Source organism: Etheostoma spectabile, chromosome 16 (assembly GCF_008692095.1).
Source record: "Etheostoma spectabile isolate EspeVRDwgs_2016 chromosome 16, UIUC_Espe_1.0, whole genome shotgun sequence".
Classification (NCBI taxonomy): Eukaryota; Metazoa; Chordata; class Actinopteri; order Perciformes; family Percidae; genus Etheostoma; species Etheostoma spectabile.
Genome location: NC_045748.1, coordinates 14,678,458 through 14,694,968, shown reverse-complemented (window position 1 = coordinate 14,694,968; position 16,511 = coordinate 14,678,458). Strand labels below are relative to the sequence as shown.

General features: G+C 39.8%; 2 protein-coding genes across 3 annotated transcripts; one reads left to right on the top strand and one right to left on the bottom strand.

Annotated features, from left to right (window-relative positions):
• Positions 1-1,590: 1,590 nt before the first annotated feature.
• Positions 1,591-9,700, top strand: b3galt9 (beta-1,3-galactosyltransferase 9). 2 transcript variants are annotated; one of them, XM_032539464.1, is made up of 3 exons: positions 1,591-1,648; positions 7,709-7,900; positions 7,998-9,700. In XM_032539464.1, exons 2-3 carry the CDS (start codon positions 7,895-7,897, stop codon positions 9,069-9,071), a joined length of 1,080 nt encoding a protein of 359 aa, XP_032395355.1. In that variant the 5' UTR covers positions 1,591-1,648; positions 7,709-7,894; the 3' UTR covers positions 9,072-9,700. The 2 variants fall into 2 exon arrangements, with proteins under 2 accessions (XP_032395355.1, XP_032395356.1); XM_032539465.1 differs by lacking the exon at positions 1,591-1,648 and adding an exon at positions 6,813-7,176.
• Positions 3,113-6,923, bottom strand: psmd5 (proteasome 26S subunit, non-ATPase 5). The gene is made up of 10 exons (XM_032539463.1): positions 6,667-6,923; positions 5,594-5,738; positions 5,390-5,503; positions 5,180-5,308; positions 4,808-4,917; positions 4,501-4,643; positions 4,203-4,394; positions 4,015-4,124; positions 3,780-3,920; positions 3,113-3,602 (listed from the first exon to the last, which is right to left on the bottom strand). The coding sequence occupies exons 1-10, from the start codon at positions 6,837-6,839 to the stop codon at positions 3,345-3,347; spliced, it is 1,515 nt and encodes a 504-aa protein (XP_032395354.1). The 5' UTR covers positions 6,840-6,923; the 3' UTR covers positions 3,113-3,344.
• Positions 9,701-16,511: the final 6,811 nt, after the last annotated feature.

Sequence of the window (16,511 nt, the reverse complement as noted above, 5' to 3'; positions counted from 1 at the left end):
TGTTTAACTGTATTTTACTGTATTACTTAACCAAAAAAAGATCCTTAAGTGATTGCAACGTATATATGTGATTACCTGTGGGAATTCATAGTAAAAATGGTTGAAGTGCATTCAGAAAGTATTCAGATCCCTTCACTCTTTCACATTCTTTCACATTACAATCTACACGCCCATATTAACAAAGCAAAAACAGGTTTTTAGAAACGTTTGCGATTGTATTGAAAAAAAACTGAAATTTCAAAAGTATTTAGACCCTTTGCGATGACCTTGATTATCTTTGAGTTGTTTCTACACCTTGTTTGGAAGCCACCTGCCATAAATTCAACTGATTGGACATTTTGTGGAAAGCACACAGCTGTCTATATAAGGTCTCACAGCTGATGACGTGTATCAGAGCAAAAACTGAGCGATGAGGTTGAAAGACTGCTGCATTGAAGGTTCCTAAGAGCAGAATTCTTAAATGGGAGAAGTTTTGGGAGAATGGGATAACCACTTTTCCTAGAGCTGGCTGCCCGCACAAACTGAGTAATTGGTGGAGAAGAGTCACTCTGGCTGAGCTCAGATCTGTGTGGAGATGGGAGAAACTTCCACAAGGACAACCAGTGGCCAGACAAAAGCCCCTTCTTAGTAGAAGACACATGAAAGTAGGGCTGCACTATTAAATCACAGTTGTATTTGAAATTGCAATATGGACTACTGGCCTACAAATCTTATCCTACAGACTAAAGAAAACAATCTTTGTTTAGTTCAGACCCTCACAAAAAAATCTTTCAATGTTAATAATCATTCCCTTCAATATGGTGACTCATATCGCAATTGCAATATCAGTCAAAAATAATCGCAATTAGATATTTTCCTTATACTGTACTACATGAAAGCCTGCTTGCTTGAAGTTTGCAAAAAGGACTCTTAGGCTGTGAGAAACCTGATTCTCTGGTCGGAAAGTGAGATTAAACAGTTTGACCCCAATATTCCACTGACTTTAGGAAACTATGCCCTGCTCATCACCTGTATAAAAAAACACTGCAGCGGTGACGCATGGAGGCAGCCTCAGGCTGTGGGGGTGTTTTTCTGCTGCAGGGACTGGGGGCCTGTTCAGACTTGAAGAAAAGCTGAATGGAGCAAAGCAAAGAGATTTCCTTGATGAAAACCTGGTCCAGAGTGCTCCAGACCTTCCTAATGTTCTCCTTCCAACAGGACAATGACTTGGGCACACAGCCAAAACAGCGCAAGACTTTCCTGGAGTGGCCCAGCCAGAGCCTGGAGAAAATCCCCAAATCCAGGTATGCAAAGCATGCCCAAGAAGACATTTGGTAATCGCTGACAAAGGTGCTTGAACAAGTCAGTATTGAAGAGTTAAGGGTCTGAGTGCTTGTGTCAATGTGTTTTTAATTATGTAGTATTTTGATGAAGCGAAACAAAGAATATAAACCATCAGCATTAGGTTGCAACATACAAAATGGACATTACTTTTCTGAAGCCCTATCTTTTATAAAGATTTTTTGGGGGGCACTTATTTTGACAGGACTGCGTGGACATGAAAGGGGAGAGAGGAAATGACATGCAGTAAAGGACCACAGCTTGGAACCGAACCCACGGCCGCTGGTTTGAAGACTGAGACTCTGTAAATGGGCACATGCTCTACCAGGTAAGAGCTAAACTGGGATTTAAAACGACCACATTCACTGTTTAAATTGAGCCCAGTGAGGCACTTTAGTGCTGATAATTTACCTTTTACTTAAGGTTTATAAGTTATATATTTATTTGTAATGTATTCTCAGGGTGGTGCTACTACTTTTATTTAAAGGATCTGACTACTTCTCCCATTAAGAATCTCTATATTATATTATATATAATAACCTGAAACTGGAATTTGAGCTTTTACCTGACATCTGATAGTCTGAGCGAGGCAGACTGAACGGCTGCCCTCTAGTGGAGATGAGAAAGAAAACCACTTCAGTCTCCAAATCAATCAAACCCAAAGGTGCCTACCTGCCTACCAAATCTTGGTATTACTAACTTTAAACAGTTTATTCCATGAAAACATCAAACAAATCACCTCACATGTTGGATTAACATCTGCAAATGATAAAGGCTACTAAGAACTATAAATTTGATCATGTAATCTCAGGTGATTAACCTTTATGAAATGTAACTATTGAAGCTGAACATACTAAATGTGTGTTCATTCTTTAGGGTTTGGGAGAGTCAAAACCAGCAAAAATACACCTTGACCTATTAATGGTTCCTGAATTCCTGAATTCAATTGAATTCAATTCCTGATAAGTGTTTTTTCCAATATTTTCACAACATATAAAATTGTGGCAGACATGTGAAACCATAAGTGGCATTAAAAAAAAAACCATCAATTTCTTAAATCATAAACATAACATTGATGTTATTTGGTGCCAAAAATGTAATTGCAGTTTTAAAAAACATTCAAGGTGTGTTTGAAATTGACATTTCTGGGTGTATCACTGTTCTACAACCGTAGTGTCAAATATAAAAAATAAACAAACGTCTTATGTCACACTGCTTCCTCTTTAATACAAAAAAATCATTCCACAGTTAAAAAAATATTTTGACACAAAACACAAATGATTTGAAAGGTAGTGTAGAGTTGATGTGAATTTGTGTAAGTGCCTGGATGGTACATTTTTACAATTTATAAAACTTTAATTATTGCTTGTTTTTGGTAAAGACTCAGTAACTAAACCTGTTAACCTATGTAGACCGTGCAGACTTCCTATGATGTGGAGATATATTAATGCACACCAGAATCCATGATCTTATAATGGCGACTTTTCTCGTGCAATTATAGAACCGGGTTTGATGTAGTTGAGTAGCTTTTCAGCACACATTCATTGTGGAAGTTTATATTGTATTTTAGTATGTGTTGCACTGTGGTGTCTAGTTTTATTCATTTATTGACAGCAGGTTAGTATTGTACTGACCTGAGCAAAATGTATTCCCCTTTGTGGACAATAAAGAACTTGTTATGCAAGTTGCAATAAGGGGATTCCAACTGTGAACGGGATACTTTTGCTATAATTTGCGTAATTAGGTTAAATTTATTTCTCAAAGTAGTTAAACCATCCTTTACCACTTTGAGTCTTGATGCAGTTGAGATGTATACTGTGGAACATTTTGTCATTTTTTGTTGAACAACTTGGAAGTTTTCATCAACTGAGCACCATGCTCTAATTTGTTAGAACCCTTTATGTATTTATCAGAGAATGAGTTTATTATGGCAGTATATGTTAACCCACGGTTGGATTATTCAGGCTCTTACCCATTACTTCAGAAATTAGAAACCCATAAACAAAGTGTATCTGTGGTCGGAATCAGTCTGCTCCTTCTGTGCTGACTGAGGTCACAGCTGTAACATAGTAGGGTCCCTCTCTGAGATAAGTCTTCAGACGGATGTAGTGCTGGCTGCCCAGTATCTCTGCTGCTGTTGATGAACCCACAAGTGACCCCACAAGTTCAAATTTAGCATCTTTGGCCTCCTTTGTCTGACCCGCTGAACGATCCAAAACAAACTCCATGAAACTGGGAGTGCTGATCATTAACTTCTGACCCCACAGCTGAGTGGCAATGGCCTGAAAAACACACACAGATATCCACTGATGAACAGAACTATTACTGGAGCAATATTGACAGCATTATGCTGTTGTGTAATCATACAAAATACAATTTTTCAATCTCTAGTGTTCTTTTACATGTTATTATAAGGTCAGTAACACAGGGAGGAAATGATGGTAGTTATTAACACTCACACTGAATATCCTCAGAGCCGCACAATGCAGCTCTGGGAACGGCTGAGTGCTGATGTTGCGGATCATGTCCATTGGTTGGTTAGACAAAAGGTGGAACCAGGACTCTGTCAGGGCCAAGAGGTCTTCTGTCTGCTGCTCTGGCTGCAATGAAGCATTATAGATTCATAAAATTTGTTTCTTCTGTAATTGGCCTTTAAAAACATAAAAAAGTGCCTTTAAATATGTGCACACTTACCTGTAGAGTAAGAAGATCCGATATGGCGTCCAAGCTGCGCACTCTAAGCTCTGTAGCTCCAGAACTAGCAAGCTGGCTCATTCTTAACAGTACAGCCTTGAATTTTTCTCCTAAAGACACACAATCAGTCACACAAACCCTAATACATCAGCTGTAATTACAAGAATTAACAAAAATAACAAGCTAACCTGTTTTCTGAAGGACCTGCTTCCCCTCCACAGTAGCTCCAAGTATTCCCAAAGTGTCCAGAGCCACACCGATCATTGCGGGGTCCGGGTCCAAAACCATCTCAAACACCTTGTTCTGGAAGGCCGGATAGGTTTCACAAACCTGCTGAGGGCTGTCCATAATGGCCAGATTTCCAAAGAACTTCACCAAACCTATAGGCGTAATGATCGCATTGTAATAGACTGAATAATGCAGAGCTGAATCACTGTATTGAATAATTTCTGCATTTTCTTTGAGCAGTTTTCTAAAGAGACTGACCAGGAAGGTAGAGGGAGGAGAAAGGGTCAGTCTCTGCTCTTGTGATCATGTTGGAGATCTTGTCCATTATACCCTGCTGGGCCAAATACTGCCGGCCATGCTGACTGTGGGCTAGGGTGGTCACCATCTCAATGGCTGTGGCCCTGGAGAAAAAGACAACAGATACAAATTTACAGAATGATGGAAGAGCAAAGACACTCATTAAAAAGGAAGGGGGGGGAAATGCAATCAAAATCGCAATTCTAAATTGGCAGTAACTACATTATCATTTTCAACAACTTCTCAGTTTCCAGCTCTTTCTTATTACCTGATCAACACATCATCCCCTGTCAGTTCTCCAAGCAGCTGAGAAATTAAGCTGCTGTTGGCACAGTAACCGAAAGAAATGGGCGATACAGACGAGATTTCCACCACCAGCTGCAAGCAACAAGAAGAGTCTTTATAAGTAAATGAAGATGAGAGCTGTTTGTGTGTATATTAAGATGCATTCCAGACCAACTTTAAAACAACTGAATTCTTGTGCCCACATTATGGCAGGATATCTTGTTATGATTAGTCATCTTTCCCACTGATTCCATTAAAATAAATGTACTTTAATTTATATTAAAAACAAACTAGTCACATTAAAAAGTAGCCTCTTTTGCATCATCAGCCACAGTGAACACACAGTTGAACGTACCTCATACATTCTGTATCTGACAATATCACTTATACCCATTACATCCTTTATAACTTTCAGCAGGTCGCTCTGGAACAATTTGTCTAAGCCAGGCTTGGAGTGACTCAGTTTAGACAGGGACTGGATGGCCTAAGAGACAAAACAATTACTGCACCAACTGCAGATTCATTAAAATCTCAATGCAGGATATTTCAGTGCTTCAGTAGTCACCTGCTTTGCCACGGCCAACTTGTCTTCTCCGATGGAATGGATGACTGCTCCGAGAATGCCGTTGTTGTTGAGGATTTCAGTGGCAGCGTCGGGGTGCTCCGCCATTCTACCAATCTGAAACAAAGAAACTTGACAAGGTCAGTGGTTTAAAAGGCAACTGTACTGTATGTGTATGTGTGTGTGTGTGTAGTGCGAGCAGGCTACCTGCGTCAAGGCCAGTATCTTAACAGTGTCATTGGGATGAGTCAGACCCCCTTGCAGCTCCACTCTGTAGTTCTGGGCCAGTGCCACAGGGCTAAGGGCCATTAAGATGCGTTCAAGGATGGCCACACACAGCTCAACCTGCTCCCTGTGGACACAACTCTCATTAGTAATGTTATGGCGGCAACTCTCCCAATTCTTTTCTCATTTAATTACTCAGAGCCTACGCTGACATTAACAAATTACTCTAAAGCCCACAGTAATTATATCATCAAAGACCAAGAGGACAACCAGTGAATATTCAAATGTAAGGTGTAACCGCTGAATGTTGGCATTTTTGCTTAAAAATATGTAGACAATCAGTTGGCAGAATTGTTATGAAAAAGTGGAAAAGGAAAACACTCTCAGAATCGGGACAGTGTTGACAATGTTTTATTGGTAGGCTCTTAACTCCAGCACCCACATAAATCATCAAATTAAACAATGACTATGTAGTTTAAGTGCTAATGCGCTTTCATCTCCATATACTTCCACACTGTCAAAAATGTATTTGGGGAGCTGTGTTTAAAAAGGGCAACAATTCATGCTGTGATATAAATATTAACACCCCACAAATACCCTTAATATGAAAGTCAGTATTGTAATTTTCACTTTAAATCCAAAAAGACAGGGTTCTACAACGGAAAACGTCACTGTCCATCAATATTCTTGGTAGCATTGTAACCAGTTAGCTAGGTAACAACTAGCACCCTGTCAAATGCAGCCTAATGTTTTCAAGCTAGCCATCTAACTTAACCTACCGGTATCAGCTTAGATGTGTAGTTTAATGTCCCAAATTCCCCGTAACGTGATTGTATCTTAACTTTATCGAGGTCAAATGCCTAACCCAACCAATCGAGCTGCTTCGTAGAGCGGGTCTTGGCCGTCTTTACGTGGCCATAGAGGCATTTGGGACACTAAACCGCATCAACACAATGTTTAAATAACTGTTAATTGCACTTGTAATAAATGCTAAGAGCGGACTGACTCAGCAGTTTGCTAAACAGTGGGAAGTGGATGCACTGTGCTAAACCAACCTGTCATTTGAGTGTAACAGAGAGAAGATCACATTGAAACGCTGTCCGCTCACTGAGTCTCTCAAGGCGCTGAGAGGTAACGACAATAAAGCAGTTTTTAAACTCTGCAGCTCTTCAATTGGATCTTCAACACCAGAGATTTCTTCCAGTAAACTCTCAATGGAAGCCGCCATGACTTCGTTTGTAAAGGTAAATACAATACCGAGAAACGAATCCGCCTACTCTCTTCTTCTTCTTCTTCATGATTATGCGGTTCAAACTGAACTCTGGGCGCATTGCCGCCATCTCCTGGACTGTGTGGGAGGCTCCATTTGATTTTAGAAAGTCTCGTTTTCGGATATTCTTACAACCACTCCACTTCAGTCTAATACAAATTACGGTAAATACTACAATTTCTAGACACCCACCACTACTTAAATTGTATTTCTGCTTTTTTTGTTGTATTTCCCTCTTCTGCAGGAACGCAACTTTTGCTTTAGGCTACACACAGTATGATCAGGTTTAACCAAGGTGAGCTACTCTTTACAACTTTGGCTTTGTATATTCAATCTAATGTATGACCAGTTTTACCAAACAACACATTATGTAAACTTTATAAATCAATGTTAATCACAAAGGCAACACTTCTGCTGGTAATATGAAAAAAAAATGTATTTCTAGAATGTCCATAAAAGGTTGCTGAAGTGTGTTATTGATTGTTGATGTTTTTGGTTCCAACAGAGATGTCTTCTACTTAACATTTTCTGCAGTGAGTTATGAACCTTTGCAAGCTCTCAGAAGGAGAAGCCTCAATACTATTCACAGTTTTGCTTATGCATGTGTATGTTTGATGTAGCCTTTTTATGTGCAGCTTTTGATACTGACTGGGTGTATTCACATTCATTTGCTGATAGGGAGACATTTTCTTTTCTCTCTCCTTAAGACAGACACACGTTACACATGTATGTGTGCACTTAAAACATGTCTGGAGGGGGTACTTAATGTTCTTGTGATATGAAATTAAACCATCCTTCTCTATATCGTTAATGTATGCATGATGCAGGACACACTCCTATTGATGAAGCATGTGACTGTGGATTGGGGTGCAGGGTTACTTGCTGCTAGAGTTTCATGAAAGTGGAAACCCTGTCTGTCAGCTAGCATTGTTGAACTGACTGAAGCTGGAGGTCCTCTGGTCACAGACGGCCAATACACACAGAGAAAAAGCAAGGCTTTGAAGGCAGGTGTCATGCAGGTACAATGTAAATTATTTGCAGCTTATGAATTATAATGTAAGTTTGATTGGCTACATTTATGGTGATTCATACTCTTTTTACTGTCTCATGCTCCAGTGCTCTCCGTGCAAGCTGCGTACTCACCAGTGGTGTTTCCTCCTCTTCAACGTCCTTCTCTTCCATGCCTTGTTGTTTGGGGCAGACTTGGTTGAGGAGTACCTCCTGCAGCCCACACCTGGGGTCTACACTGATGGCTTGGTTGTTGATGTAAGAGAAAAAGCAAGGAAACTAGATCTGAGCAATGTCAGGGAGAATGTGTCCCTGGCCTACCCCATCACAAACCCTGATGTCTGCAGAAACTCTGACCTCTTCCTCCTTACTCTCGTCTTCAGCTCCACAGCTAATATCACCCAAAGAGATGCAGTCAGGAGGACATGGGCTAACCAAACGCTCATCCAAGGCTTCCCAATCCGGATACTGTTCTTCTTAGGATCAACAGAGACTTCTGCGGCACAAAAGGCCCTCATGATAGAGTCTGACCTTCATGGGGACATGGTCCAGGGTCATGCTGTGTCTGACTCGTCCCTCCGTGGCCCAACAGAAAAGACTGTGCTGGCACTGCGCTGGGTGATTGCTTTCTGTCCCATGGCACGCTTTGTTCTGCTGACTAAGGATTCTGTGTTTATCAACCTTCCTGCAATCGGAGGCTACCTACTCGGGCTGCACAGGCACCCTGAGGACCTTTATCTAGGTAGGGTGATCCAGAGAGAATCCCCTGACAGGGACCCCAACAGTCCAGGTTTCCTACCCCCAGCGCTCTACCCTGACAAGTACCTGCCTGAATACTGTGAAGGGACAGCTTATGTTATATCCCAGGATGTGGTCCGAAAAGTGTATGTTGCCTCTGCAGCAGTTCGTGCACCTGTGCCAGCTGATGTTTTTGTGGGCCTTTGTGCTCAGAAGGCTGGTGTGGCACCAACCCACAGTAGCAGGTTCTCAGGAGAGAAACATATCCGCTACAACGCCTGCTGTTACCGCTATCAATTCAGCTCAGCAGGAATGGAAAGCCATGGACTAGATATAGTGTGGGCAGACCTGAGACAGAAGGATGAACAATGCTCACTGTTAAAGACCTACTATGGCCTGGTGACCTGCAAAGCCCTGACGTACCTGGATAAACTGTCCTTCTAGCAACTCCTTCTAGGGCCAAGCTGAATCGCACGCAAATTTATAAGAGTATGTGTGATTAGTTAATGTTAACACTTGGTGAAATGAAGACTGACCGAAAGTGGGGTTAAAAGAGAAAAAAACCTTGTCCTTGTGTAGCTTACCTGTGTGCCAGTGTTTGCATTTTGCCTGTCAGTAGTGATAGGTAAATCTACAGTATGTTAAATTCTTCATACGATGGCTAAGATCGCTAAAATGAGTAAAGGATCAACCGGGATCACTGTAATAGATTCCACATGACCAGATTTATGTAAATAGAAGTGCAGTGTAAATTTTACTCCTAAATGTACAATAGAGGAATAATTATTTTATTATTATTTCTTCTTCTATTACTTCTTTCTTTGTATGAATTTTGCCTCAGATTGTCTCAGTAAATAATATCCAGTCATGTTTATTTCCATGTTATTGTTCATGCCTGTGCTTTTACTACTTTGACCTCAGAGGACCAAAGGTATTGTCTTGCCCTTTTTACGCATGCAGTAACAAGCACGTGAGTCAGGGAGATGTCAAAGAAGCACCGTCCGCAAGTGCTGAGACGAGGTCTAATCAGGCAAAATCATTGAGACTCTTTAGACCAATGACAACTATACGTATGTACAAAACAATCTCTGGCATCTCGGTCATTTTTAAAAGACATCTGTTCTTTAACCTTTCCTCTGGCAAAGAAATTATGATTCAATAAAAAAGGTATTTACCATAGGAATCTGTTACATTTGCTAATAAAATATCACACAATCAAGTTATTCTGAAGGTATGGTCCCATTTTTTTCATCTACTCTATAGGTAAACAAAATGTTCTGTTTTATAAGGAATATTTAATTTGTTGTAGTTTTATATATTTGATAATGGCTTTAAAGGCAGTTTAGGACCAAAAAACGTGACGGATTTTCAAGACAATGGTACTAGACAATTGAAACATCAACAACTGTGTCACATATGTACTGTATACCTCAGTGAAGATTTAGCCTAAGGAAAATCACAGAAGTACTTTACAATATCGATGGACTAATGGTAAAAATTACAGGGATCAGTCAATAATCAATACACTTGAAACCTTTACCAGAATTAACACATACATTTTCAGTATTAACATAAACATGTGCCACCATTTTTCTAGAATGGAAATTAAACCTTATCTTCACCGTTTTAGCTTTACTGAAAGGTGTGATCATTGGTACTTCAGGAAATTAGTCTGTCTCATTTTTTTTTGCATTTTATGTCATTTAAATGTTGCTCGGACTGCTGCTGCTCTCCCTAAATTCCCCTTAAGAAAAGTTTGGCCTCTATCCCACTACCGCGAGCTGACCAAACAAAAATGTTTGGGTGTTCTACAAACCCTTTCTCTTCTGTTTTCCTGTCAGTGGTTCACACTGTAACTCTCTACTCCACCTTGGCCAGGTTCCATTGTGTCTGCAAAGCTTTCCCTGGTTGCCTGTCTCACCTCATCAGGCCAAGGTATTCAAAGAATAACATCTCAGCATGTCTATAATAACTCTGGCTGGAGACCAGTCATAGCAACAATTTGTCTGGCATACCATCAGTGTGAACTGGGATCACTCTGCAGGATTAATCTGGATTAGTTAGCATCAACACCTTTCATTCATGGCCTCAGCACCACATGATCCCAGGCCTCATATCTCTACCTGGGCGCTCTGTCTGCCTGTTCTTAAACAACTGGCCCCATCCTGCTTTAGTTTTAGGCCGTTGACATTTGAATGGTCACTACCATCCCATTTGTGCCACGAGTTTCTGTGAAGCATCCAAATGGCAACAAGTGTTAACTGGATACTCTGTTGGAGAGAATATCTTTCAGTTCTAGTGAATAGAAACGTTTGAGGAAGCATCTTAACACTTACAGTAAGGGAATAGGTATACACTTATAACATCTTGTTATACACGAGGTGTTAATTTGTTATCTTTATAGGTGTTGGATTTTTTAAACCTTCTGATAGAGTCAGTTCCAGCTGTTCCCCCCTGCTCCCAGTTTTTATGTTAAGCTAAGCTAACGGTCTCCTGGCTCCAGTTTAGTTAACTGTCTGATGTGAGAGTGGTACCTCCTTGTCCTGCCTTGTCTAACTCGCGGCAAGAAAGTGGATGAGTGGATATCCAAAAACGTCAAATTATTCCTTTAAAGAGTCTTTAGTCCATAGCAGGGTCTGACTCGTGGCCTTATGTCCACACAAAAACGTACTTTACTTAAGACAAAAACTGTTACTGTGGAATTGAAAAAGTTGCCAAAACATTTGTGACTGCAGTTATTCTTTATACCACGTCATCAACATAACCTACTGGCTCAATAACTCAGTCGAGGTCTAGAAGGACTTTCCAAGAGAAGTGGAAACAGGGTCTGCAGAGCGGGAAGGCACCCCCAAACCACATGTACACTTCACACACATACACACACACACACACACACACACACACACACACACACACACACACACACACACACACACACACACACACACAACAGTTCCTGCAGAGATTGCTAATGTGAGGTAGAGTGGTGGGTAAACTGCATGTGGGTGGTGCAGCGCTCTTATGAATGCCTACCCTCAGAGACACGCATCTCTGCAGAGAAGGACTCATCAAACCAGAGAAACACTGTTTTATTTAGACTGTTTACTCTGACAAAACAAAGTCTGGGACTCCACAGCCATGGCCACGGCGCTGATTTAAAGTGAGGGTCCCAACTGATGAAAGAAATCATTCTGTCTGATTAATTTTGCATGTTTGTGCACATGTGTCATTGATGAGAACGTAGTGTGTGTTCTTTATGGATTCTCATGAGTTTTTACTTTCAGATCAGAGGCTCAGTGTTCATGTGGCCCTACATCCCACGTTCAATTACATAGAAGTAGTAACCTCATGAATAAACCCTCATTTGTTTGACGACATCTGTGGTTTTTTCTCCTTTCCCTTTTCGTAAACTCCATCATCTTTTCTGTGGTTTTGGTAACTTTGCCAAACCAGTAGTTTGTGTCTTTCAGTGCAGTGGCTTTGACTTCTTGTGTTTTAATTATAGATTCTATAGCTTTTGGCTGTTTGGCAGATTTGTTTTTTTATTTTTTTTAAACTACTCCATCTGGATGAAATAAAGTACATTAAACATGACAGTATGATTCTCTATGTAGCAGGTCTGGGGGTGAACACTGGTACAGCCAAAGACCTCTCATAGTACTGTATCAAACATCTCTATTAATTATTTTTATTTTTTTATCATTTATTAAACTAAACCTGCCATCTTACTTATTCAGAATATCTGAATAGGAGACATTAAGTCTGTATCCTAAGGTTATATAAAGTCATAGGAGACATGAGTAATTTAATTGTAACAGCCATTGAATACTTAATATTGAACTATTTTACTTTTTTATTTCAAAAGCTGAATTTGAACATACTTTTTAAATACATTCAAAAAATAAATTCAGATCGGCTCTTGAAATTGCAAATCAAGAAAACTCAGATTTTAATTCCAAATAGGTGAATTAAGAACCAATTAATTTAGACACGTTTTTCAAAGTAATTTTTTTCTCAAAATTAAGAATTCAGTGGCTGCTAAAATTTAAATAGCCTACTTGTGTCTCTTGTGTACTTAAAAAACAAACAAAACAAAAACATGCAATACAGTAATTGCAGAATGAAAACTCCTTTTCAAGTGATTATACACTCCCCAAATTTCCCAAAAATACGCCAAGGACCTGGTGTCCTTAATGTCGTTTTCTCCTACACTTCTGGCAGGTTTGCATGTGATTGGCTCCTTTAAAGAACTGCCAAGGTTAGGACGTTTGTGGGCTGTTCGTTCAAAATCTCATGATATTTGCTTCTGGTACTACTACTGTAGTTACTCCATTGGGCTGTGCCTGTCAGTATACTGAGGCACTGGGTGATTTATCAAAGGGAGCTGTTGTCAAGATCAGTGCTGGGTGGAGACTCAGTCTGTAATAGAACATATAAGATCACATGTTATTAGAGGGTTGCACTGTATTTTTTGATGGGCTCTGGTCTGGTTTTGCGGTATCTTCCCCTCTACTTAATTTCATATGTTCACTGCCAGATTATCAAGATATGCTAACACGCTAATGCTCCCCTGTTCTCTTTCAGCTACTTTTAGTGTTTGTGTTTTTAAAATACAAAGAAAGTTTGTTTAATCAGAAATGGTCCGACAGAAAATAACAGATATTCAATCCTCATTATTAGAATAAATTAATTGGATCCCCGTTGTTACCTTGGCAGTTACAATATCACCATTACAGCCAATCCAAAAGAATTAACACATGACACACAGCCCTTAAATAGAACAATTGGCAGTAAAACAAAAAACAATCTCAATTAGTTTACACATTAATATTGCAAATAGAGCTAGATAATATTCAGTTGTGTTATGTAAGCTTATATCTTTAGTTGTTTCTTAGAACTTATTTTTAGAGTTTTAACACTTTACTTTAACCTACTCTTTAAATATAATGACAAATTATTGAAATGAATAAATACATGTTATTCGTTCATTTAGATTTGTATCACATAGTCTATATAAATATCGAGATATATAAAATTGTTGCAACTGTGTTATATTATAATGTCTACCATTCATTTACCAGTTACAGATATATTACATGCTTTACTATTATTGACATTTATAAACATTAGTAACACTTTAAAATGTTTGTGTGTTGTAAAGCATTTATAATTGTCAATATAATACACTTAAAGTGAAGTGTGACATATTCTTGTCATTTAAAAGTATGGCACACATTTCTATTAAGACATGGCTCTACACTTAACCTTTTTAAAATTGTGTTGGTTTTGGGTTGAGGTGTTATAATGTGACATCTCCTTTCGTGCCGTTCAGTGTATATGTTACTGTAATAAACATTTCTAATAGAATAGAAGGGTCACAGCATGGCTGCTGTTTTTTTTTATCAAATCAGTGAAGCTGGATGTAAAGAGTCAAAGAGGGAGAACAAGCATGCGTGCATGTAGTGTTTTACTAGGAGGCTTGACTTGTAATAGTAATTATAATGCCAGGTTTTCCAATAAAACCACCTCATCATGCAACACATGTTATTACAGCCTCCTCCTCCTCAGCAGTCCCACAGGAACCGGTGGTTTCTCAGTGTCCTAAATCTACAACAGTGAGAAGGGTAGCTGTCTTTGAGCATGTATCTGTATCAAACCTAACCTAACTTTTGTGGTTATGGTTAAAGTTTAGAGATCCAATAGTATAAACCGACTACAGATTTATAGTATTTTTTTTATGTGAACATAAGAACTAAATGCATCCTACAGCCATGTACTTCCATAATATTGTTTTGTCTCGCATAGAAGATCCCTCAAGGGAAGTGTTACCATCTGACACCACTCTTTATTTTGCTTGCCAGGAAGCACGATGCCGCTTCTATCAGCATTGCATACATTTGGTTGAAGATCCTGAAGGAAGGGCAGGGGAAAAGAAAAACGCTGTGGAGAGGTAAGCTGAGAAAATAGATACCTGTCACAGCCCGCTCTGTGACCTCTACAAAGTGTTTTCTGTTTGTTTCCATGTTTCTTTCCCTGTGTCTCCTCCTCTAGTGTGTGTATTATTAGTGCGTTCCAGGTCACTTGGGAATATCGGGGACCGCCCCCGTGGTTATGTTGTTTTTCCGACTGCCAGCGTTCACATGATCCGTGTTCTTGTCCTGTCATATTGGTGCTTGGCACAAGAACTTGTTGCATGACTGCCACCAACTGTTGGGCGTAGCCTAGATCATCAGGTGTGTGGAAACATGGAGGCCACACTAACAAAGATTTGCTGCTGTTTTCTTATGCAAGCATACAAACAGCACAGCAACAGGTGTTTGTGATATCTGCAGGACAATGAACAGGAAAGGACACAGATAAGGTATGGTTTTTTTATACATAGGCCTATTTATGAATAATTTCAAACACGTCGTGTCTGTGTATGTTTCTTGGCAGAGGCATTTTTCCACAATAAACAGTTTATTGTCAATGAAATATTTTTAGTGAACCAAAGTCGCCCACATTAAACGTCAGCTGTCAACAACGTGTCATCAACTAGAAAACTCTGTTAGAAAAAACTAGCCCGAGTTTCCCACCTCTGATTCCCACAGGAAGTGACATGAATGATTTTCACTGGGAAAAATGTTTTTCCAGTGCTCATGAATGCACGGCAGATGTGTTTGTGTTTGTGTGTGTGTGTGTGGCTCAGCAATCACCACCTGGCACACCTGACTCCCATCAACTGTCAAGCTCAGTAGAAGAACACCAGCTCTCTACTCACCTGCCGCCAGAATGTTCTGCTCTTTATGTGGTAACGCTCCAGGCCCTAGTTTTCCAGTGAAAGAAACTTGAAATGATCTGTTGCTGTGATTGTGTTAACGATATTCTCACCTGTGTCTCTTCCACCTCCACTACCTGCCAGAACCTTTGCTGAGCCGGCCCCTGATGATCACCTGTCATTCCCTGCCACCAAACTCACCAGTCTGCACCAGTTCCCCGACACCAGACGCCATCACCTTCTACCTGCAAAGCCGTTCCTCCTGTCCATCATTCAAACACTTTGCTCGCAAGTACCATGTTCGCCTTGGGCCAAATAAAGAACTTTCTACTCCAAATCCATTGTATCAGTGTCTGAATCTACCTTGGGGTCTAAACAAGGCTTTAACCAAATCGTTACAAATTCTACTATCATGTGTGTTAAGGAGCTAAAGTTACTGCCAGCAGATGGGTAGCTTAGCTTTGCTTAAAGAAAATTTAGAAAAAAAAAAATTAAGACATTATATCTCATTTGTTTAATTTGTAAAAATTGACAAGCCAAAAAAAATTGACAAGCCACTGTTTCATGGATGGTGTACTGGACAATTTTCTGGCTGCAACGAGTTGGCAAACTCTCCACTGGCTGCAATAGTCCAAAACATAACGGAAAATTAGTTTTTGAATAGTTTAAACAAATGAGATACATGTGCACTCACATTATTGAGCTTAAAGGTGCCCTGCCACACAAAAAATGTGTTTACTTGAATTTTTTGAAATATGTAAGGTTCACATGTTTTTGTGTTATGTTGTGAATGTGAAAATGAACTGCTACCTCCTCTGTCACCTCTAGCCACTGAAAAGAAATAAGAGGAGAAATCAGGCCAACTACAAAAGCTGGTCAGTCCGATGTCATGTTGCCTGAGCTCATTACTATTCATGAGCTTTCCCAGTTGCGCTGGGTAAAGGATGCTGATAGCCAATCAGCAATTAGATAAGCAGCTTAGCTCTTTGATTATTAATGAGAACTGGCACAAATCGAGCTGAGTCTTCCTGCAGGCTTTCTATACCACGCTAGAATGGTTTGAAACAAGGTAACCAAGGCATTTTTCCACAAAAAAATTTTGCAGAGTCCATGGTAGAACTTCAGAC